The sequence below is a fragment of the Bos indicus x Bos taurus genome, chromosome 8 (genome assembly GCF_003369695.1).
Source record: "Bos indicus x Bos taurus breed Angus x Brahman F1 hybrid chromosome 8, Bos_hybrid_MaternalHap_v2.0, whole genome shotgun sequence".
Lineage (NCBI taxonomy): Eukaryota > Metazoa > Chordata > Mammalia > Artiodactyla > Bovidae > Bos > Bos indicus x Bos taurus.
Genome location: NC_040083.1, coordinates 59,767,211 through 59,792,185, shown reverse-complemented (window position 1 = coordinate 59,792,185; position 24,975 = coordinate 59,767,211). Strand labels below are relative to the sequence as shown.

Here is a 24,975-nt window from a genome sequence, read left to right as displayed (position 1 = left end):
AGCCTGACCCAATAGGGCAAAAGTCTCAGGAAGCTGCTCCAGCAGCTCATGCCAGCTGGGCTGCGTCACCCACGCCCCTCTCCTCAGGGTCCATCTCTCCCTCCTCTTCCCCAGACCCCTGCCCACAGGAAAAAGGGCAGCACAGAATCAGGAAATTCTTCATTGGAGACACACCAGACTCCACCTGTATCACGCCAGGGTACTAGCACCCCCAGCCCAGTCCCCGCCCTGTCTGTCCTGCACCCCCTCGCAGTGCAGCACGGCCCTGACACTGCCCCCGGGAAGGAAGCCAAGGCCAGAGAGGCTGAGCTGCTGGGAGACAGGGGACTCAGTTTCCCCAAGATGGACTCCATCTCCTTAGGGACAAAGCTGTGTCCTGTTAGGGCTCTGTCTCCACATCCTCAGCAGGTTCCACACCCTGGACAGGACCCCTCAGTCCTGAGGGGGCTTGGTGGCCCTGCACAGGCTCCAGTCCTGAAGATGCTGGAGGTCTCCTGGCCCTCAGGAAGTTGCCAGGTCCCCAGAAGAGTTCCATGTCCTTAAGAAAGACTCCATGTCCTCAAGAAACACAACTTGTCTCTTAGCCCTGAGAGGGCTCCATGCTCCCAGGAGGAACCCCAGGAAGGGCTCTGTGCCCTGAGGAAGGGTTCCAGTTCTCCCAGGGCCGGCCCTAAGCCCCTCTCAGCTGGCACAGATGCTGCTGACAGTGGCCCCTCCCGGACCCACAAGGCCCAGCTCCTCCTGCTCATTGATGCACAGCTGGTACCCGCAGCCCCGAGCCCGGGCTCCAGAGGGGACCCGGCGGTCAGTCTTGGCACGAGGGGGCAGCAGGAAGCCCACACTGCCAGCGATGAGCATGTGCCAGATGCTGTGAATGTAGAAGTAGTTGTCTCGGGTCTCCACAAAAGCATACAGCAGGATGGCACTGCCTGCGATGAGGCTGCCCGGGCACAGGCAGAAGAGCCAGCGGCGCCATGTGGGCGGGTAGCAGTGCCGGCGGCGGACGCTGCGTACTGTCTGGGGGAGGCAGAGAAGTGGGGCTCAGGGACTGACTCTGGAACCTAGGCCAGAGCCGGTCGCTCTCAGGTGTCCCCTGAGCCCTGGTGGTGACCCTCGGCGTCTGCCGAGACGAGTTCGGCTCTGTAAGCAGCAGAGTGATGACAACAAGGTCCGGGCCCACCTTAAACTGGAAAGTGGATACCCAAGTACCTGCACCCAAGTCCTGCTGGGACCTCCCCTCCCCCAGCCCTCCCAGCCTTACCCAGGCTGTGGCCAAGATCCCCAGAGCAAAGAGACTCGGTCCAAGCAGGTTCCAGAGTCCATGCCGGTCAAGCTGCAGAGCCATGGACAGCAGCATCGCCCCCAGCAAGTATAGCACCTAGAGAAAGAGGTCTCCAGGGGCTGGGCCAGGGTGGTGAGGGTGCTTGGCCATGCCCCCGGGAGAGGTCGGGAAGTGAATTTCAAATAGATTTGGGCAATGGTTGTCTCCCAGGGCCCTCTCCAGACTGACCTGCTTGACCACAGGCTGTAAGCGAGCCATGGCAATGACAGTGACCCACACGGACATTAAGGAGCCCAGGAAGTCACAGAACTGCAGCACATCATAGTCCATGATGCAGAAAACCACAATGCCAGGCTGGTCACAGGCATGGTAGAACTGGAGGAAGAAAGGACAAGCATTGAGAGAACTCAGGGCAGAGAGCCAGTCTACAAAGCTGGAGAAACAGGCCACGGGGTGGAATGCTGTTGTCAGAAAAGCAGAGGGCAGAGGGAACCAACTGAGCAGAACTGGGGAATGCCTGACTCCCCACCCCTGAGAGTATGGTAGAGGCCAGTCTGTGTCCTATTGCATGTACCCGACAGCCCTGAACCTCGGCCTCACCTTCCTAATCTTCCTGCTTCCGGAATGTCCTGTCAGAGCACCAGGCCTGGGGGAGGCCAGGACTCTCAAGCTCAGGCCAATCCTTGCCTATAGCTCCCTGTACTCACACAGGGGTCCCACATGTAATCCTCAGCCTGACCCAAGCTCTGGGGCTGGACTCTGACCTCCTGGTCAATCCAAACCCCAAGCCTCATTTGATAGTTCAGACTCTTGAGTTATGTTTCACCTTCAGATCTTGGACTAACTGGTCCTCTGCATCCCTTCCCACCCAATAACATGGAGGCAGGAGGCAGTAATTAAAAAGGCAGTCTCTAAAGCCATGGAGAAGAGCATGGCACCTTGGGGAAGGGACAGTGTTCACCTACCCTACACTGTGGAAACACAGCAAAGAATAGAGTACTAAGGAGTTTAAGAAGGGAACGTGCTGGGGACACAAGTAGAACTGGAATAAGCTCTCTAATATTCTATGACTGATCTACAACTGATCCAAGTATACTAAAAGGTCAAAGAGATTGTTTAAGTTGCAGATAACCCATAGGGGTAGAGTTAATTAAAGCTTCAGGGTGAGGTGAACAACATGATCTACATTTCACCAGTCCTGACCAGGCCACTGTCACCTCTCAATGTCCAAAATGCCATCAGTAAAGTCCATCACTGACTCCATCATGCAGCACAATTTGTTAGAGGAACCAGCCAATAACTTGTGGCAGCTCACTTCATTAAAACTCCTCAACCTGAAGGAGACAGCATCTTGTCATCATATATTCTACGCATATGTCTGTCTCTTCTACCTGCAGTGCTTCAGCCTGCTTTGTTATTCATGGAGCAGAATTCATTATCGATTGCCATGGCACCCATTCATTGCCATCTCTAACCAGAAGACACAATTTATAGTAAATACGGTTAAGCAAACTTCACTGGTGTAACCATTTACCCATAACCTAGAAGCAACTGGCTGTATCAAATACTGGAATGAGCTTCAACATTCCAAAAACTAAGATCATAGCATTGGTCCCATCGCTTCATGGCAAACATTGACAGACTTTATTGTCTTGGGCTCCAAAATCGCTGCAGCCATGAAATTAAAAGATGTTTGCTCCTTGGAAGAAAAGCTGTGACCAATTTAGACAGCATATTAAAAAGCAGAGACATTACTTTGCCAACAAAGTTCCATCTAGTCAAAGCTATGGTTTTCCAGTAGTCATGTATGGATGTGAGAGTTGAACCATAAAGATAGCTGAGTCCCGAAGAATTGATGCTTTTGAACTGTGGTGTTGGAGAAGACTCTTGAGAGTCCCTTGGACAGCAGGAGATCAAACCAGTCAATCCTAAAAATCAGTCCTGAATATTCGTGGGAAGAACTGATGCTGAAGCTGAAATGCCAATACTCTGGCCACCTGATGCGAAGAACTGATTCATTGGAAAAGACCCTGATGCTGGGAAAGACTGAAGGCAGGAGGAGAAAGGGACGACAGAGGATGAGGTGGTTTGATGGCATCACCGACTCGATGGACATGAGTTTGAGCAAGCTCCGGGAGTTGGTGATGGACAGGGAAGCCTGGCATGCTGCAGTCCATGGGATCACAAAGAGTTGGACATGACTGAGCGACTGAACTGAACTGAAGGCTGGGTTATATATGGTGGCACCTGGGAGAGACTACCCTGAAAGTCTGGAATACTCTCCTATATGTTTGGCACACAGTATGTGCTCAATAAATGTTAGTCATCTTATACTTTATATCATGTATATTCATGGGATAATATCCCCACACTAACAGACTTTCCCCTATACAAAAAAAATCTATGTTTATATAGCACTACTGTTGTCTCACAGAAAATTGTGGACTAAATTTTAGGTTAATATTCCTTTTGCATTACCAATAAAAAGTGGTAGAAATAACACAGAAAGACTGGGAGGTTTAAGAAAACAAATTCAGACTACAAACTGGCTTCCATTAGTATAATCTGACATCTTCCTCAATTTTGGCCATCTCTTTACTTATAAGGTAATTTTGGAAAATTATCCTAAATTGTTCTTCTCTGTGGATTTTTATATTTTTATAACATAACTATATAGCTCATCTAATGCTCCAAATAGAGTATCCTGGCACTACAGAATTTTAAATTGGAGATGCAAATATATTCATTCTGTACGAAGATGGGAATATTTATACTCAGGATAGACTGAAACTTACTGCTATTCTCTTATTTTCTGCTTCTGTTTCCTCTTGGAAACATCATGGCATTTTGCCAAGGGCCACTGAGAATGACTGTGCTGATGTGAGGAATAGAAGAGGAGGTGGAATAATGAGTAGGTGGGCTTGCAGCCAGGATCTCAGTAATCAGCAAGGAAGGCTGCCGGGGCCCCAGAATGCCAGCTCTGTCTGGGTCTTATGGGATCCAATTATGAGGTCTCTAGCACTGGGAAGGACATGTGGCTTGAGCTGTATGAGCAAGAGATGTACAACCTCCATGTCTGATACATTTTCCCTGTTCTTTCTAATATATGGCTTGGTTATAATTTCTGACCAAATTATAAGCCAAATTATTTTTGGCTGGCTCTCCTTTAAGAGTTTAAGAACTACTAACCTGAGGTCATTAGTATCCCCACATACTCCTGGGCTTCTGAGAAGCTAGATTCAGGTTGGGAATGTATGTACGCATGCTCATTGCCTGGGGCAAGGACAGCCCTACAGCTCAGTGGTGACATGAGAGGGACCAAGAGGCAGGCTGAGTGATAAGTCCAGTTTCTCCACTCACCTCAGGCCTTAACCAGAGTATTTAAACTTTCCTCATCTGCAAAAAAGGGATGATAATAATAATAGCAGTACTTCTCCATTGTTACAGTGCTATGGGAAGGATTCAATGAGCAGTGTCTGACACACAGCGTGTATCAGCAGATGTGTTTTTTCTGTTATCGTTATCTGAACTATCAGTTCAGTTCAGTCACTCAGTCATGTCCTACTCTTTGCGACCCCATGAACTGCAGCATGCCAGGCCTCCCTGTCCATCACCAACTCCCAGAGTCCACCCAAATCTATGTCCCTCGAGTCAATGATGCCATCCAACCATCTCATCCTCTGTCGTCCCCTTCTCCTCCTGCCCTCAATCTTTCCCAGCATCAGGACTATCAGCTACATACAAAATCAAGTGCTGGGTTTGTAGCCTGTTTTGTCTTTTTTTAAAATACATTTACATTTTGCACTTTAAACTCCTGGATAACAAAGCTACTGTCTGCTCCCAGGCCCTGGACAGGAATCAACACACTACTCCCAGATGTAGACTGTCCTGGATTTAAGACAGGAGAAGACTGCCGCCTCCGGTGCTGGTGCTGACACCTGCAGTAGGACCGATGGGTCCTTACACGGAGACTGCTGAGGAATGAATGAAGTCTACGCTAAATAAAGAACAAGAAAGAGGGACTAGAGGGATCCTGCCTGGGAAAATGGAATCACAAGTAGCTCTACACTTTGGCACACATGGGAAAAGAGCAGGAGTTAGAGCAGGACTTTAGGCAACCCCTCAGAGCCAGTATCTTCTCCGTGATCATTTGCTTACTGCCTTATTTACAAAAGTGGAGGCATTGTTCGTGGGACCAGGCACTTTTGGCCCCCACAGTGTTCCTACTAGGGGAAGGTCTTTTCTTTTCAGGATGATATGCCATCAAACCCAGATGATGAGGAGTCATCTGGTACTAAACACCCTGGGGCCAATTTTCAGGATGCCTTGTGAAGTGCAGGAGACTGGATAAACTCTCCTCACATGCTCTAGGCTCCTGACTCACTTAGATGTTCTTACTAATTGTGAACCACATTATATCTGCACACAACTAAGAATATACTGGTGAAACTGCTGTTGCTGGAAGATTTGGTGAGCAACAGTATAAAGGGCATCTGGCAATAAAGAAGAGAGAGGAGAATATTGAAAATAAAAGTATAATGGAGCATTGTCAGAACAGGTCTAAAAGGGGGGGCATTCAGACAAAACTGGGGTGTGCCATTCTCATGCAGGTTAAGAGGCCAAGGTCTCACTGCATGCCACAGTTACAACCACTGTTCCTCACCTATGGAGAAGTATCCAGGACCTTAGAACATGACCCCTCAGTCCCCACTTCCTCCTAAGATGACAGGTAGAATTTTTGTGATTTGGACAGAGGTCTGATCTATTAATACTGGACAACAGGGAGGCATGTACTGGTTTCTGTGATATCCTTGTTCCTAAGAAACATGGAAGCCTGAATCCATCTAAGACGTTTGCAGTGCTCATAGGTAGGCACTGTACATCACAAGATGCCAAGAGCCCACGGATGAGATGAACAGATCCCTAGATATAAGCATCTCAGGGGAATTGTGTAGACACAATTCCGTATTGTAGGTCTGAGCTTCTTGGCTAGCGTGTTGAGGTAAAGGTCCCCTCACCCCTTAGAGTGGACAGGTAGGGTGCGGGATGCTGAAGACCCCATGCTGCCTGTAGTGGCGTTATCTTAAGTCGCAAACAGCCTTGTTCATTTATTCCCATGTGTCTTATAAAAATTATCGTGTTCTATGATAGGAAGATATGATATCTATTATCGCATGCCATGATAGGAAGCGGTGGGGAAGCCCTGCTGTAGAGGACAGTGAAGAGAGACAGCTCCAAACCCCGGGAGGCCCATGGTGGAAATGTAGACCCTCATCCACCACCACCGCTAAGGACTCGGTGCAGACACTGATGGCACCGCATACCGTGGAGAAGAACATGGTGAAGGTATAGACAGCCGCTTCCAGCACATATCGGCTCCGAATGGCCAGGACCACGGGTGGCAAAAACATGAGGTTGCTCAGGCAGAGCAGTAGTGTGGACAGCAGCTGGAACCCGTAGGTGAGCGCGTCCGCACTGTCCGTGCAGCCCCAGCCCCGCCATCCTGCAACGGGACAGGCACAGGGTGGAAGAGGTCAGAAGGCAGCCCAGGGTTCAGCAGACACTCCTGCTGGCCCTTCTGGTCAGGCCCTATGTTACTGCCAGGGAAGGGTACCCTGACCCCGCACCACCCTCTCCAAACCCTGCTACATAGGTTACCATCTCCCTCCCTCCCGCCCCAGGCGGGCTCCCTCACCAGCCCAGCCTGCTCACCGGCCTTGCACTCGCAGGCCGCGTACAGGTAGTTGTGCGTGCGCAGCAGCTTGCACTGGCCATAGGGCCCGCAGTCATCTACACACGGGGACAGGAAAGTTCGCAGCCGCACCTCCGCGGTCGCGTTTCGGCATCGCACGAACCTGCGCACAAACTCGCCGTCACCTGGCGCTCAGGCGCATCCTTCCGGGCCCCACCACCGAGGCCCCGCCCTGCTCACCGAGGCCCCACCCCACACAGGGAGCGCAAGGTAAGGAACCAGGTCCCCGTCTGCGGAAACGGGATTCTCAGCCTGGCCACTCTGGAGGCGGCACTGACCGTGAGCAGGAAGCCGGCCAGGGACTCTGAGGGGAGAAGGGAGAAGCCAGTGTGGGGTCAGGACCTAAAGAACCCTCACCCGCCTGCCCTCAGTTCCCAGACGCCCTAGCCCATCTTTCCTCCATACCCTACCCCTGCCCTGGTCTTCCAGCCCCTCTTCTTCCCCAGTTCCTCACCCTACCTTTGGAACAGGTCACTGCGGCATCCCCCAGGCTCAAGGGCACCTCATGAGTCAGGCATCCAAACACTGTCACATTTTCTTGGCGCAGGGAGCTCTGGGCAGGCAGATACAAACATGAGGCTGCCACATCCTCCAGGTCTTCCCACCACCACCCCCAGATTCCTCCACCTCTTAACCCTTCCCTAGAAACTCCTCCAGGCCCTCACCTAACACCCCTGGTCCTGTAGGTGCTCCCACAGGAAGCACACCCACCCCCTTCACTCTAACAACCAAAAAATGGGGAAACACCATCACCAGATCTTCCATAGCAGAGATCTTTCAAAGACTGATGAGAAGCCAAGGCCACTTCTAAACCCTTTCTTTGGGCAGAATTGTTTAAATTCTGCCTAGGCAAGAGACAGCACCCACTTTTTCAGTCCTACCTAGCTTTTTTGGGGGGGTGGGGGGAGAAGAAGAGCACTGTTGCTGGATGTAGAAACTAGCTGTAAAAAAGCTCTGCAATTGTGCAGCTCATAAATCATCATCACATCTTCACATAAACCTGAAAGCAGGAAGTGTGTAAAGATACACACGATTCCTCAGGTGAAATGATTCTAGGTACTAGTGGTAAGAGAACACCTGTAGGACTAAATGTAGCAACCTGGCTGGGACTGAAAGAAACTGGATATCCACAGGACTAAATGAAAAGGGTTGTCTACAAGAATAAAGGTAACAGGATCTCATAAGCTCACCTCATTCAAGAAGGATTTGGGGCAGCTTATTAAATACAAATAACAGGCCAGAATAAATGCATGAGGGAAATTTATACATCAGGATAAGAAAAGAAAGTCTGTACCTAGATGTGAGCCATATATTTGACGCTGACTTTTAAGCAACCAAAGCAAGGAAATGTGAGTTCATCACTGCTCTCAGCCCAGTCTTGTTCAGTGCTGAAAATAATGACTAAGAGGTTTAGAAGTGTGTGAATTATACAAAGTAGTAAAGGCCCACAGTTCAAACCAATGTTAGGCAATGCCTCAAAGATGAACATTTGATTATGAAAATAAGGAATGTCTTGGGGTTGAAGAATCAGCTCTGTCCTAATCAGCAGGATCACTAGAAATGTGAGTCCACGCGATAAGTTAATCAGGGTCTTGGGAGAAGCACTGCACCCAGAGGGATGGTTCTTAGTTAAATTCATATCAAAGAAGCACTGTGTGCTGCCCCGTCTCCAATGCTTAGCTGCAAGAGTGAACTTCATGCAACTTGCTCCTAACTTCCCTCAACGCAAGCCCAGAAGACACCAAAGTTTTATTCAGCAAAAGCCATTCTGGTGGGAACCAGAAAATGTCCTCTAGGTATGCAGTTCTCTGTTCCAAATGTCCAGTTCTTGATGCAAGGGAAAACATCAAAATGCTTGGAGGGAAAGATCAGAGTAGGTGTACCAATATACCTCTCAGAATAAATAGAACAGGTGCTCTGAGGTATGTAGCTGTGTCATGGCATGCAGATGATAGAATGTAAGCAGATGCCCTTTAGAGAAAATAAACAAGAATGCAGACAGTGACAGGGCAAGACAGTAGGGGAGGCAGGCCTCTCCTTTCCAGAAACAGAGGAAGAGAATGCGTGAGGCTGGGCTCTGACACAGGTTCTACAGTTTCAAGGTCAAATCGAGGCTTCACTGTCATTGCCTAAAGGCATGGCAATAAGCAAACACAAAATATGTACAGTCTTAGCCAGAACACGGTCAGAGAAAATTTGAGTATGAAAATAAGGAATGTCTTGGGGTTGAAGAATCAGCTCTGTCCTAACCAGCAGGATCACTAGAAAGTTCTGAGCCATGTCCCACAAAATACCACCTCAAGTCACAAACCAGGTATCAGATGGACTGATAGGAAAATGGTCCCTGCCCCAGAGCTGAGGAATAGTAAAGTTAAAATGATTAATGATTCTTGGCTCAGGGAACAGTAGATAAATAATTAGATCAATGCCAACCCAAGACAGTTGCCAAAGGCCTGAAAGGGCTCTGCTCTCAGCCCAGTCTTGTTCAGTGCTGAAAATAATGACTAAGAGGTTTAGAAGTGTGTGAATTACACAAAGTAGTAAAGACCCACAGTTCAAACCAATGTTAGGCAATGCCTCAAAGATGAACATAAATTCTTCCATTCAGGTTAAAAAGTGCACTGCAAAAATACAAGATAGGAATTGGCAGCTGTTCACATGAACCATGCTCAGAGCATGAAGATGTGTGTGGTCCTTGGTTACAACTTGATAAACACATCAGTTACTGTGGATAAGGACTAGGACATATAACCAAAAAGCTAAGCAGTTGTGTTACGGGGGATATCTTCCTCTATTTTCCAAAGTTTTTATATGTGATCCTATCATTTTTATAATAAAAAAGCAAATGTATCTAATTGTTTTGAAGCAAAAACAGGAAGTAAAGAAAAACGATCCAGAGGTCTTAGTCTACCACAAGCCTCAGGTGAGGCAGCAGCTGAAAGAGGTACCTTGATCTCAGGCTGCACAAACACTGCCTGCCACCCAGGTCAGACCACCTGGGATCACTTGTTTCAGAGGCATGATGACCAGAAGTATGACCAGAGGAGACAGCAGAGGAAAAGAAGTCTCAGATGTGGAGGTTGTTCAGCTTTGGCAAGGCTGAGAGGCATCTGAAAGACTGGACAGGGATGCAGCAAATGTACCACACTAACATAAAATGTAAGTAATAGGGGAAACTGCGTGGGGAAAGAGGAGGACTCAATTTACTTTCCTCAATTTTCCTGTAAGCCTACAACTACTCTGAAAAATAAAGTCTATTAATTTTTTTTTATAAAAGGACAGGAGTAGACTACTGGATATAACTTCTAGGACAAAACAAAGATCAGTGGGCAAAAATCCATGGAGACAAATTTTGATGGAATGCCAAGAATGCCTCTAGCAATCAGAGCTGTCTAAACATGGACTGCATGGCCTCAATAGGCGGTAAGCTCCCCATCACAAGAGATACGTAAGGAACAATGAACACCTGCCACGGAGAGAGGCCTTTAGTGAGTGGCAGGTAAGCCTACAAAACGGGAAATCTGGATCCCTCTGAGCTGCCCTGGCTGACCCAGCCCATTTGCAGTAAATGCTCAGAGCACATTTGTTGACCAGAAGTGGGCTGAGGCATAGTCTCTAACCATAAACTGGAAGCAACCTGGACGGGCTTCCTGGAGGAGGTAAGGGCCCCTTCACCCCTGACATCTTCTCCTTCAGATTCCCCCACAGGGCCACCTCCCTGCCCTCCACAAAGAGTACCACGTTGAGCTGGAGCTCCAGGCTGAGCACACCTCCGCTGTCCAGCACTGGCAGCAGCCTCAGGGCAAACACGGCCGGGCGCTCAGGAGGGAGGGCCACGCTGGGGCCAAAGAAGATGTAGAAGTGGACGGAGAAGGTGTCCAGTTCATTGCGCAGCGTCGGGCGTACCGGCCAGCAGTGCTCAGGTGGGGATGTGGCCCCAGGCCCCTCGGCAGGGGTCCTGAGGGATGGTGGCTCTGGGGGCAGCGGCTGGTTGCCCAGTGACTGGGGCATGTTCATAGCAGCTCCAGGGACCAGGGCACGGGACAGGCTGGGCTGTGGGCACTCTGTGGGGCAGAGGAAATCTGAGCCGTGGCCTGCCGCCCTCCCAGTCCTGCAGCCCTACCACACACTGGATCTGAGCCACACAGGGTTTAAGAGAGGGTGGGGAGGGAGAGAACTCGAAGCAAATATCCCTGTGGCGTTTGGCATCTAAAGTCACAGGACTGGGTCCAGGCACTTTCTAGTGGTCACAGCTAGTGGCATGTCATGTTGGAGGGACTGAAGGTCATCTCTCCCTCCCCAGTGGCAGTGAGGGCAGTGCTGAAACGGATGATGGACCCTCTCACTGGCCTGCAAGGGCTCTGGCAAGAACCATGTCCCAAAGGTCCTAGCTGTCCCTGCCTGCCCCATTACACTGGGAGGTTAGATCAAGGAGAGTAAGTCCCTTAGTAAGCCTAAGTCAGGTACCAAAAGTGACCTGAAGGCCTTCTCATGACTTGAAGCTCCAAGTGGGAGGGCTTTGGGGAATAAGGAAGCCGGATGGTGCTGGGGAGGTCACAGGGACATGGCCGAGGACCAACGAGCACAGCCATCACGCCTGCCTCTTCCCAGCCACAATGTCAGCACAGGCCAGGTGGCTGGGGCAGGTGCAGGGCTTCTGACCTTGCAGCCACATGCACAGCTGGAAGCGGACGGTCCTGCCAGGGCCCCGGGATGGTGTCTCCACACGCACGTAGACCCAGTGCCCCCAGGGGGCAGTGCCAGCTCCAGCTGGCATACCGAGGCTCCTCCACAGGCCACAGAGCTTGAGTTGTGCAGGGGTGGGGCCTTGGGACGTAGGCGCAGTGTCAGGGGGCAGGCGGATGCCCCACGGCCCCCCACACACACCAGCTGTGCTGAAACTCTGTAAGTGAAGCTGGGCACGAAGACCCTGGGCAGAAGGGAGGGTGGAGATGAGAAAAGACAGGGTACAGAGAGGTGAGAGGGACACAGGATGAGGGGAACACTGGGAAGAATGGAGAGGTGGAGGACAGAGGAGAACAGGAGGCCTTTTCTGGTCTTCCCCTCCATGCTAGGGGAGAGGGAGGGGTCAGACCCACCCTGGGGTTCTGGGTGGCCCAGCAGTCCAGGCTAGCCAGGGGGAGTGCAGGATCAGCAGGCAGACTGAGGCCAGGGAAGGAAGATGGGAAGGGCCCGGGTTGGGGGAGCACTCGACTTACTTGTACAGGGCTGAGCGATTGTGGGCGGAGAGGGTCTGCTCGGAGGGTCTCCCAGGCACCAGCACGGCCACGTCCAGCAGACGCCGGACAATCAGCTGTGGCTGGAGGAGGTACTGACACTCATCCTGGAGACCCTGAGGCACAAGCAGGGGTGGCAGGAGGGGAGAGACCGCAATGCACTACTAAAGCGAGGCCAAAGCCTGCGGAGGTGGGACAGACCTCTGGCCCTCCTGCTTCTGGGGCTGTGACTACGGTCTCTCTAAGCTCTGGGTCCTTCCTTGGTCTGCAGGGTCTGCTATGATCCTCAGGATTGGGGTTTTGAGGGCCTCAAACCCCACTGAGGTTTAGGGGCTCAAATCCAAGCCCCTCCTGACAGGCCCTGCCTGCCCTTCCTCTAGTAACCCCTCCTGCACACCCCCAGACAGCCCATCAAGGTCATTTCAAACCAGCCCATTCACCTACCAAGCCCACAGGAATCAGCACTCTTTGGGTACTAGCATGCCCCCCAAATAAAGTTCCTTAAAGGCCTCCAGTCCAAACCTCCCCCCTTGCCCCATTTGAATCTCTCATTTCCTTTTCTACCTGCCCTCCCCAAGTGTTAATACCTGTCCAGCCTCTGCTTTAACACCCCCAGGGAAGAGTCACCCTACCTCCGCAGGCAAATTCCCAGACTACAGGTAACTTGAAAACAGAAACCTGGTCTTATTTTTGCTCCTCCAGACACAAAGCCTAATGTAAAGTGCACACCTCACAAATGAATGTTTGCCGGATAAATGAATAAGTGAATCAACCCAGCTGGGGGAGCTGTGACCTTTCTGAAGCCAAAGCCTATCTTCTGTCTCCCCATATCGTTCTGCCTCAGGGGCCCCAGATACATCCGCTCCTTCTGTCTAAGCCTGGGTTCCTTCTGTCACTGGAGGAGAACCACCACATCTCCCCGAGCTGCTCTTCTGGATAAAATCACTAACACTTCTCTACTCAGGGGACACCACCCGGGCCCAGGCAGCTGCAGCATCTCCAGTGAGGACGGGCTCGTTAGTTCCAGCATTTGCACTTCTCTGGGCCCTCAGTCCTAGCAGTTCAGGGGAGCAGGGTGGCGGGGTGGGGGGGCCTTATTAGGTTTCTCTCATCTTCTGGACAAACTGCCTTACACTAGCCGAATAAACTAGAGGCCACTGTTCACTTTTGTAGTTCTTCTGACCAAGACACACCATTAGCCTTGATCTGGGACAAGAATTCCAGGCTCTGACATCCTACTGAGTTCCCTGTCATGGAACAAGCCAGCCAAGGCTTGTTTGTTGACTTGTAGCAAAGATCCACAAGGCTGGAAAGGGGCCTTGATGGGTGCCAGTCCGGAACACCTTATTACCCTCTGCCTGGAATTTTCCTGTGTCTTTTTTATCACTGCATTCCCAACACCTATCACACCACCTGGCACATACTAGGTGCTAGAAAATACCTGCTGAGTTAAAGAACAAGCGTCAAAAGAGGTCCCTTCAGAAAGCTCCTGAACCCACCTTGTTGCTCAGAAACCTCCATCTCTGCTATACAAAGCAGATGTCCCTCATCTTTGGTGAGGACCAGAAATACTCTCATGAGTTATTTCACTGAGCCCACTTCCTAAGGTAGGAATCACCACCATAATATCTTGCGGTTAATGACCCTGAGGGTGGGGACTCACACTTCAGGAGATAGCCCCCATCCTTACTAGACGGTCCAGAAGGAGGAAACACCTTGTTCCATGTCTTGCTTGCTGTTGGCCTAACAAAGGATCAGTGGACATGACCTCTCTGGTTAAGATGTGCTTCTTCCTGAAACTATATTGTGTGCATGTCTAACACCTCCCTTATTGTGGACGCGAGTGTTCAATCAGTGGAGACCAGGGAAGGTGCACGAACCTTCACCCTGACACAGAACCACAGAGAGGGCACCAGAAGTCAGGTCTCAAGAGCTGCCAAGACAAAAGTCAAGCGAGAGCATCCAAACTCAGTCAACAGCAGCAGTCATGGAGGGAGTAGGGCCAAAGTGAGGCAGGTTGAGAAACCAGGAGGGCCCAAAATGAGAAGTGGAGTGAGAAGTGATCTGAACGAAGCTAGCGTGGAAGACCCTCAGCTGATTCCTAGATTGTACTAGTACAGGTGGGCTAAGTTTCTACAGAAGCACCTGAGCTTCTGGGTGAGGCTTGCAGGCTGAAGATGCCCAAAGATCTTGGTCTCTGTGGCCATCTCTGTGGGAATACTCCAGCATTCAAGACAGCTCCAGCCCACAGTTAGCTGGCACCAATCAACATGGAAGCAAATGAGCGCTGGACAGATGGCAGGGGGCAGGAGTGGAAGCAAAGAGGCCACTTCGGAGGTTACTGTGACGGCCCAGCAGATGGCTGAGGGAAGGTGCTAAGAGTGAACAGAGAAGTAGATGTATCCAGGGCATGCTTTAGGAAGAGAGTCTCAAGACTTTTTCTTTATGGATTAGTTGTGTGGAAATAAGGGAAAAAGAAGAATCAAGTATGACCCCTAAATGTGGGGCTTTGAGCAACTGGTGACTAGCTGTGCCACTTACTGAGAAGATTAGAGAATGAAGAGGCTTAGACTTGGGAGAAGTGAATTAGGAATTAAAGAGATTCCTGACTTCAGGCTTTGTTTGGATATGTACTTGATAAGTTTGAGATAGGTCTTAGACATCGGAGATGTCAAGTAAGCCGCTGAGTATAAAATCTGAGATACAAATAAATTAGGGCTCACTTAAAACTCTTGGAAGACATGAACTTATAGGTGGTATTTAAAACTACTGTGCTGGAGACACTTAGTAAGAGAATGGAGAAATAAAAAGGAGTTATCCCAGGACCAAGCTTTGGGTACCACAACACAAACAGATCAAGCAGAGGAGAAGCCAGGAAAGGAGACAGAGGAGGGGGTGGTGGGCAGGAAGAAAACCAGGATGGTTCTATAAAGTCACAAAGGACAAGAGAAGAAAATATTTCAAGAGGAAAGAGGTACTAGGTAATAGCTAGTTACTAGTTAACTCTGGAGAGGGAACGTGGAGACCGAAAGGGGATGAAGGGAAGAGGAAGACTTACTTTTCACTGTATGCCTTTTGTACCTTTTGAATGTTGTACCAGGTGCATATATTACCTATTTGAAATACAAATAAAATAATTTAGGAGGAGGAGGAAGAACAGAAGGAAGATGGTTAGCAGATCTGAACCCCTTCGGTTGAGATGCTGAGTGAGCCACACTTAAGTTCGAGCTGGTGGAGTCAACTGAATTTGCTCCTTTTCTTTCCTTATGGTTGTTTTCATTATTTTATCTGCTTTCATTTGCTTTCAAATCTTGGAGCTGGGAAGAGGAAGCATTCAAGGAGAACCGTGCCCCAGGCATTTGGAGAACCTCTCCTAATAAGGCATTTGGGTGCCAGATGTTACCCAAAACCCAAAGGCCAGCCTTTCAGGACAGACTGGCTGGACACCAGAGGATGAACACATGCTCCAACACAAGACAGGCAAGGAGATGGAAGGCAGAGGTTAAGACAAAAGAGGTTGACGGAAAGAAGGAGAAATGATACTGGTTTCGGAAACACGAGTTTGAGATAGCAGAAGGGCAACAAAAATTTGCCAAGCCCCTACTATGTGCCAGGCTCTGTGTTGGGTGCTAGGAACACAGTAACAAAGTAAAAATAACACACACAAAGGCCCGCAGAAGTGTGGGACCAGAGTCCAGGAGAGTAGCCTGGACCAGGTAAGTCACCTTCCTTTTACAACATGTTAAGGCTCCCTATTGCTCTCAGGATAAAGCTCTAGCTTCTAGACCCTTCCTGATCTGACCCCTGTTCACCACTCCAGCCCCCTCACTCACCCTCACACTGAACCACTTCAGCCGTCCCTTCTCACCTTCAGCCCATGCTACTCCCAGCACCTGGAATGACCCCTTCCCTGCTTTCTCAAAATCAGATCTCACTTCCTAACAGTTTCTTAAAACCTAAAACCACCTCTCCACCACACCACCCAGCTGAGTTATAAACCTCTCCTTTGTCCTCTTAAAATGACTTCCATATCTCACTAATATACATCTTATTTATCTGTATCTCTAGCACCCAACCCAAGGCCAGTGATAAAGCTGGTGTGCAAAGACTAAGGTCTAAAGGGAGCTCATCCCCAAAGCTGAGGAACACTGCTGCCTTCTTACTGCCGGCACCCTTCAGTCCCCACCCAGGGATATTCCTGAACCCACATAATTTCCTGGGGTTACTAAGCCTCATGGGAAGTCAGGACCATGGGACAAAGAGGAGGCAAGGCAAGAAGTTGGAGCTCTGCAGGAATGCCCTGGACAACCCTCCAATAGGCTTGCTTCTAGAGAATTAACCAGAGAACTTAAGAACCCTTACAGGCCCAGGACTTCCCTGGTGGTTCAATGGATAAGAATCCACCTGCCAATGCAGAGGACATGGGTTCAATCTGGTCCCAGAAGATTCCACATGCCTCAGAGCAACTAATCCTGTGTACAACTACTGAACCCAAAAGCCACAACTACTGAAGCCTGTGCTCTGCAACAAGATAAGCCACCACAATAAGAGAGGCCCATGCACAGCAAAAAAGTGTAGCCTCCACTCATCGCAACTAGAGAAAGCCCGTGTGCAGCAGTGAAGACCCAGCACAAGCAAAATAAATAAAAATTTTTAATACACTTTTAAAGAAGAATCCTACAGGCCCATATGAGATTCCAAAAGATAATCAAATTTTTAGAGGAAACATAAAGAAGATCCTTGGCCCCCCTTCCCCCAGCCTCTAAAACAGGGCTGACTGGAGAGCTCCAGCTGTCATGGGGTCCCACTCGCAGCTGCCACTCCCGGGTAAGGCGTAACTGTGCCCGTTCTCTCTCTCACCACACCCAGAGATCTCTCCTGGCTAGGACTCCGGCTTGCAGTACCAAGTTCCTCAGGCCCCACTAGCTGTCTCTAGATGCACGTGGGCACATCAGGCCTGGTTCTGATCTCGCCTAACCCGGCTTCAGCTCCCACAATTGCAGCCCAGGCCTAGGCGCCAGGTTCCTCTGGTTTAATCAGAAAGGTTGTTGGGTAACTACAGCATGGCTCCCAAAAGATTTTCTCATCTCACAGACAGAGTCAAGGATCACAGCTGGGATCACAAACAAGCTCTCTGGGATTTGGCCAAAGACCTAAGAAGATATTCCTCCTAATATAAGAGACCTTGGATCTGACGGGAATCAAGAACCTAGAGCCCAGAGCCACTTCTGGGCAAGTTCCCAGCATGTTCTCACCCAGAGGGCTTCCAGGCCTGGAAAGGAAGTTCTCCCATCCTTCACTCACAGGAAAACCTATCACTGAGGGCTCAGCCTGAGTTCCCATCAGCCTGCATTCCCATCTCTGGCAACAGTATGGCCAGCACACTTGTCCCTGTGTAATTCTCAGCTCATTCAAAAGCACTGTAACACCTCTGAACGCTGGGCCTCAGAAGGAGGGGAAGGGGAGTCTGACAGTCCAGAGCGCCTGTCCTCAAGGAACTCACCCTGGAGAGAGACAGCTGGTCGAATCCTCACCTGACTGGGGATTTCTGCTCCTCCCAGTTCTCAGAGGCCAAACCCCACTCACTTTCTTGTTCTCTGTGTCCTGTTCTTTAAATCCTGCTCAGCTCACGCTTGTGCTTCTGCCGTTACCGCTGGCACCACACACCTGGCCATCCCACTCTGACATGGCCACCGTGTCCCAATCTCCCTTCCTGCTAACAGACAGGAATAAGAAATCCTCTCCCTGTGATGAAGAGGGCCAGCCTGCCCAGTATCTGAGAGTGGCAGGAAAACTCAGCAGCATTTCCTTCCCTTCAAACCACAACAGAGAAGCAACCTGACCTTGACCCCACAATACTGGAGACTTTAAGAAGCTCTGATCTATGCAATCACTGATATTTGGGAGAAAGGAGGGCAACAGTCAGGTTGGACACCAGTTGCCCAAAGCCTCCTCTTAACAGGAAAAGGGCTTGCCTATCACTGAGTGTTCTCTTACCCTCTTCATAAGGTTGTAGGGGCTGAAATTATGATAGAAAAGGAACACGTACTCCCAGAGGGACTAATGACTGGGCTGCAGCCTACAAGACTCTGCAGGGCTATCACCAACCAAGACGTAGAACAAGACTAGCCTTGGGTTTGTGCCGCAGCATCTGACCAGTCCCTGGCTGGCTTCTGACCACCGTGATTAACCCTGCATCTTCCAATAGGAAGGGACACCACTCCCCAGTACCAGGCTTCTGATGGCAGGCTCTGGACTTTCCCTCTAGCTTACCTGGACCCACGGTGTCTCCTAAGGCTCCCAAAGTGCCTCCTGCAGATCATGGCCTCTGGCCCACCAGGTGACCTGCTGACCTCTAGCTGTGCCCCACCCCAGCCACCCTTAGGCTGTTTTCCACACTGGCACAAGGCTGGAATGCCAAGTAGCCCAGAGATGGAGAAGCAGCTCTGGCCCCTCCTGCCCTGGACAGCATCAACTCACCTTGACAGAGATGTGGCCATGGGCCTGGGGAAGGTGGGCAGCCAAGAACCAGTCCCCAGGTAAGGGGCTGCTGACGTTAAAGATGCCAGAGGTGCGGTTGGGCAGTGTCCAGCTGAGAGTCAGTGAGAAAACCCCAGGCACAGCTGTGTCCCCTGGGAAGTGTGTGTGTAGGGGATTGATGACAGGGGGTGCCCCAGACCGGAAATACCTGGGGGACCAGAATGAAGAGAAAGGGAAAGCAGGCAATGGGGTAAGAGATGGGAAATGGGGAAAAGAAAGAAATGTCACTCACCACCAGTAAAACAAATGGATTCCCTCTACTGACCCACACAATAAAATGGTTCCAGGTCAGGGGTCAGACATAAGGGGAAAAAGATCAGCTTGGGCATTCATGTAGTCATACAGAACTCAGGAATGGTCAGCAGACAGAGGTCTTGGCCTTCAGCCAGTCACACTTCAATCTGGACGAAGGCCAGGGGTCGGGAGGGCAGCTTAGATACTCATAAGGTCTCATTTTAGGGTGGAGAGTGGCCTGGGGTTGGCACGGGATGGAGTCAGGCGGTTAACTCACACGGTCACACTTTGGTCTGGGCAGTGGTCCCCAAAGGTCCCTCCCTGCTCTTTGAAGATGATGAGATTCCACACAGCCAGGAACGTGTCTTCAGGCACATGGAAATGGAAGAGCTCGGTGCTGGCAAAGGAGCGGAAGGGACTCAGCTTGCGGGGTGAGCAGGTGGAGTAGTCAGTCAGGAAGAGGCCTCCTGGGGAGCAGACGGTAGAGAAAGGAGCAAAGTAGGACAGGCCATTCCCAGCCAACCCCAGGCCCAACAGGTTGCACCCCCCAAACACCCACTCAACAAACTGGGTCTCCTGCTGCCCTTGCCATCACCTGCTTTAACCCTTACACTGACCTTGGGGGAAATGACCTCTCTTTACAGGTAAGGAAATAGGCTCAAACCTAGACCAAACGAAGGACTCAAACCTTGATCTGTCTCAATCCAAAACCAGAACGCTTTTTATAATCCCCACAGTTGCCCCTCACTTAGAAGCCATTGTTCTCCTCTCACCAAGCCTAACAAAACAGGTGTGGATGGTGGGCATGAGTGCGTGCGTTATGCATGTGCGTGTGCCTGCACACAGTGGCACGGGTTCCCAGGCTACTGAGCAGCCTGGAACTCCACCTGTGGGCTTGGGAGTCAGCATGGGACTGTGAAACTTCCTTGTTATTTTCTTCCCCTTTCTGTTCCCCTGTGGTCAGGAGCAATAAAAACTCTCAGAAGCTTCACAAGAGCTGTCTGTACACTGGCTCAGGGCAGCAGTGGGGAGGGGAAAGTGTGGTGAGGCTGCAAGGGGCCTGCTTGGGTGGCAGAGGCAAGGACAGGAGCTGGCAGGCCACACAAGAGCCCCAGCAGAGAAGTAAAGGAGAGGACAGCAGGGCCTCCGGGATTCAGAAGGGAGGGCTGGGGACACTTCCTGGAGGTTGGCCCAGGGAAGCAGTCAAGTGGTGAGACAGTAGAATCTCAAACTGCTTGGGAACATTCATATCCAGCGAAGCCAGGGGTGGGAGGTGGGGAGGATGTGGTCCTCATAGCTGAAATGCCTAGATACCTGATCATGGCCATTAGGAGCAGAGTGCAACAGGTGAGCAGGACAGTCTGGTGTAAGCAACTGCCAGGCAAACACACAGGCACCAGGGCTGCTATCACAGTGAAAAGAACCCAGTGGCTCAGCTGGATAGAAAAGGGTCCAAATCAAAAAGGGCTCCAAAGGACAAAAAGTTCTGGGGAACCTGACTGCTCTGCAGACTGAACACCAGCCCCAGCGAAGCCCAGAAGGATGCCCTCAGGACAGATGAGAAGGTCAGGGACTTTAGCAACTTTAGAACAAAAGTAAGGGCAGTGGGTAAGGGAGACCCTGAGTGGATTTTTCAGCCACGGAGGAAATACCCATGGGTCTTGCCTATGCTGACAGTCTCTCCCTCTGGAGAAGGGAGATATAACTCCAAAATGAGGCATGTGAAGTATCAGAGAAAGAAGCATCTGGAAAGGGAGGCTGCTGATGGAGGGAGCGAGCACAGGTCAAGGTTGGCCCTACTGAATTTCAACAACCTCAAGTCACCGTGCAGAGAGCCATCCTCTGTAGGTGGAGGTCACTGGCCCTAGATGGGCCTGTGCTCTTCAAAAGTCGCAGTCACACCCAAGGCTAGTCTGTGCAGTTCAGATCACATAATTGCTCTCAACTGTCAGCAAGAAAGACCTGCCACCTTGCAAGCTGAGCACTGCCCAGGAACTGAAGAGGCTCACAGAGCAGCAGTGATGTATTCAAAAGGGATGAAGGGAAATGAAACAAGTGATGGGAAAGAAAGGTTTCCTAGGAGCCCTGGCAGTGACAACGGTGAGGCAGAAAGTCAAGAGCTGAATAGCCTGGATACTATTATTACAGGAAAGCAGAGTACTGAGCACCCCCTGCTGGAATTAGGAAAGGGCTCCTCCTTCTCCTTCTCAAGGCTGGTACTAGGGATGGGTCATTGGATGGGCCATTGCCAATGTTAGAAAAAATGGTGGCCAGGCCCCCCAGTGCAGGTTCTCAGAGAGCTGATGGTGAAAGTAGCTAGTGACCTTTAGGAAATAATGGACAGATATGCACAAAGAGCCCTGTGATTAAAGGAACAATGGCATGGCCTGCAAAACTGAGGAACTAATTAAGCCATCCGCAAGTGGCTAGGGCCTACAGAGGTCACAGAATAGGCTGGTGGGAAAGGGGAGTAAAAGCAGCTGGGGATGCCAGGAGGAAACGAGAAGTTCTGAGGGCAGATGTTTGAGAAAGCACCTGGAGCCCTGTTCACTGCAGGCTTTGGTTTGGGGTGTCACTAGGCCTACAGCTCTGTGTCCCAGAGGAAGCAGGCGGAAGGCCCTCACCAAGCTCAGATGAACCTGTCCTGGATGCACCAGCGCTTCCAAATGAGGCTAGGGTGATTTTCCATCACCACCTGAAACACACAGACACACACCCGTGGGCTCAGGCTGGCCCTGCTAGTGACACAAAAAGGTCTTTTCCTGTAATGGCAAGGCGTGCCTGGGTTATGCAACTGCAGTCAGACAAGTCCAAGGTAAAGATCCAAGGGTGTGCTGAGACTGACAGTGCCGTCGCAGTCCCGTGACACTGCCGGTCCCTGCTCAGGGAAACCTCTCCCCATCACCAGGTCACAGAGCACCCCTGCAGGCCAGTGACCATTAACTGTACTCAGGGCGGCCCTGCCTGCTGTGCGGCCTAGTCAGTGCTCTTTTTCAGCCTCATTACAATCCTCCCGAAGCACTGGAACCTGCTTCTGGGCAATCATGTTTTAACCCACATCTTTCAACTTTCTATAGCTCTGTGACTGATAATCACCTTCCTCTCCTAATGGGCTCATGAACAAAGAACCTGGGGTGGCAGGGATAGAAACTATGAACTGGGCTCAACAGAGTGGACTTCCCCTCACCCAAACTGAAAAACTGACCTGGCTTTTGTCTCGGCTGAGTGCCCACTCTGCCAGCAGCAGTAATCAACACTGAGCAGTTACCAGCACTGAGCCCTTCAAGGAATCTGACTGGGGGCAGATGGGTTACTTATATATATTGTGGGAGGCACCCAACACTGCCTCCAACCAAGGAGCTATCCACTTGGAGGTGACACTTCAGTCATCTGTCTGCAGGAGGAGCAAGAAGAGCTGAAGAGGAACGTGCATGGGCCACAACACATACCTTTCCCTCCCACAATAACACAGACACTAAGGACACACAGGCTCACACCACACAACAAACGTATGCCTATGCTTACCAACACACAAGCGTGTACACACTACATATGCCCAGCATTCCCACAGATCCCACAGGTACACACACAGACACATAAGCACCCAGATACCTGTGAGAATCCACACAGAGCTCGCACCTCTGCAGGAGCAGTGACCTTTGGCATGCATTGGTCTCCTCGAGATTATACTCTGAATGCAGCCCGCTACCTCCAGCTGCTCTGCTAGCTGTTATTGCCAAAGACTTCCTCAGGCACCTCCTCATCCCCTCTAGAGTGCTACCCACCAGAGATGGCTGGGGGCTGGGGCCATGAAGACTCTTTATTACAGAGCCATCCTTATGGCACATGTCCTACAGCCGGGACCCCCTCCTCTACCCACCTTCCACCCATTAGGAAGCTGGTTATCTCCTTCTGTCCCAGTCACTTCCCCTGGGCTGACAACTGGCAGATGAGGAAAGTTTGTGGATGAAGCCCCCTTGTGGGCAGACAGGGGAGAAGACAGGTTGTGCTTACAGCCTTTCTGCACTTGGATCTGTTTTCCTATTGGGCATATATTACAGTAAAAAACAACAACACTAGGACAGGGTAGGAATCAGGAAGCCGTTTTCTAGCCCCACACTGTCACTGTCAACACATATGACCTCAGGTCAATTGATCCCTTGCTGTGCCTCAGTTTCCCTATCTGTAAAACAGTCTCCAAATTTCAACCCTGCTCTGAAAGTGTCAGAAATAATTCCTAAGCAAATCAAACTTATTTGGAACGAGTTTCACTACAAGAAGAAAACTCATTATAATGGCAACTAACCCGTGGCCATCTGTTTGCTACACATTATTTTCAAAACTGCTTTCTTAACCCTGCTTCAATGTATGCCCAGTACGTCAAAGGTTTAGGCCAGATCTTCCCACACTTGACTAGAAGTTCTCTGTTGGGGGACACTCACCCCCATCAAACTTCACGAGCCGGTACAAAGCACTCAAGACTTCCTTGGAAGAGTCAAAGTGGAGTCCAGATAGACCCCCAGAAAGAAAACCATGCAGTCTCTGTCAGCCACCTGCTGAGCTCAAGCCCACAGCTGCCACTATTCTGACCCTGCCAATTCCTCTCAGTTATGTAAGACTTCTCTCCTCCTCCCTATTTCTCTCTGCTTCTTCCCCAGCCATCTGGTTGCCAACGTCCCACCTCTCCTGAATCCCTCCAGTCCACCCCTCCCTGCCAGAACCCCATCCCTGCCTCGTTCTTTCCTGCTCTGCACTCACCAGCCCCTGGGCCAAGGACAGACAACAGCAACAGCAGCAGTAAGGCTGACGGCAGCTGGAGCCCAGACCTGAGTCGAGGCTGGTAGAGGGGCGGGGTATGAGAGTGAGAGGTGGGCAGTGGGAGAGACTTGGGTAAACACAGAGATGAGGGCACAGACGGGGATAAAGAGTTGGGCTGGGCTGGACACAGGGACTTATGCAAGGGTAGGGGGTGTGATGGAAGGAGGGGCTGTGATGGGGGCTCGAACAAGGGCAGGCGTTGGGACCCGGGCTTAAGCAAATTTTGAGAATGGGGTTGGCACAGGGGCCGGGCTGGGATATGGGGAAAGAGGTGCAACAGGGCCAGGGACTGGGATGGGGCCCAGGTCAGGGACTGGAGGGGGCGCCTGAGCTGGAACCTGGATCTGGGCATTCGCTGGGACCCAGGCGGGAACTGGAACCGATTTGGGAAGCGGGGCGAGGGCGGGGTCGGGGGCCAAGGCCCAGAACGGGATAGGACAAGGGGCCGGGACAAGGGCTGAGCCATGGCCCGGGGCGGGGGCGGGGCCGGACAGGCCAGCGCGGGCGCTCGCTGAGCTGACCCGCGGCTCCGCTCCCACCCCCCGGGGGTGGCCTCCGGTGTCCTCGCGGGCCTAGGGCCGGAGTCGAGCCGGCTGGGGCCAGGCCGGGGACTGGGTAGGAGTTCAGGCCTGGGCGACTCCGGGCTGCGCTGGACAGGCGATAACCAGGCCCCGCGGCTGCGGCCTCCGCCTGACGTTGTACGACGCTCCGCCCTCCGATTAGGTCGATTGGTCCTTCTCACTAAAGCCCGCCCCTGGCCCTATTCTATTGGTCTCCTACTTGGCCCCCGCTGGGCTCGAGGACAGACTCCGCCCCAATCCCCGCTACCCGAGTCCCCGCCTTTCTCACCCCAGCCACTGAGTCCAGACACCCACATAAGGTCCTCACAACCCTCACTGACCAACTCACAGACATCTCATAGGAACCCTACAGAGACCTTCACAAACCCAGACACCACGGACGTCCCCACAGATATCCGCAGACCCTACTCAGAGACTCTCAGAGTCTCACAAAGATCCCGCAAAAAACCACGCACAGAAATCCGGCAAAGCCCCCTTAACAGAAGTGAACCCTCTAGGTTTGTCCCTCCAGATCAACGCAGCCCCTTAGGA

General features: G+C 51.2%; 1 protein-coding gene across 1 annotated transcript; it reads right to left on the bottom strand.

Annotated features, from left to right (window-relative positions):
* Positions 1–144: 144 nt before the first annotated feature.
* TMEM8B (transmembrane protein 8B) lies at positions 145–24,968 on the bottom strand. Its single transcript, XM_027549643.1, is given in 14 exon segments — positions 145–1,017; positions 1,262–1,378; positions 1,511–1,657; positions 6,607–6,785; positions 6,995–7,137; positions 7,215–7,338; positions 7,494–7,587; positions 10,773–11,098; positions 11,697–11,789; positions 11,792–11,964; positions 12,254–12,387; positions 18,752–18,959; positions 19,323–19,512; positions 23,804–24,968. Coding segments are annotated over 14 exon segments (2,790 nt in total). The 5' UTR covers positions 24,330–24,968; the 3' UTR covers positions 145–681.
* Positions 24,969–24,975: the final 7 nt, after the last annotated feature.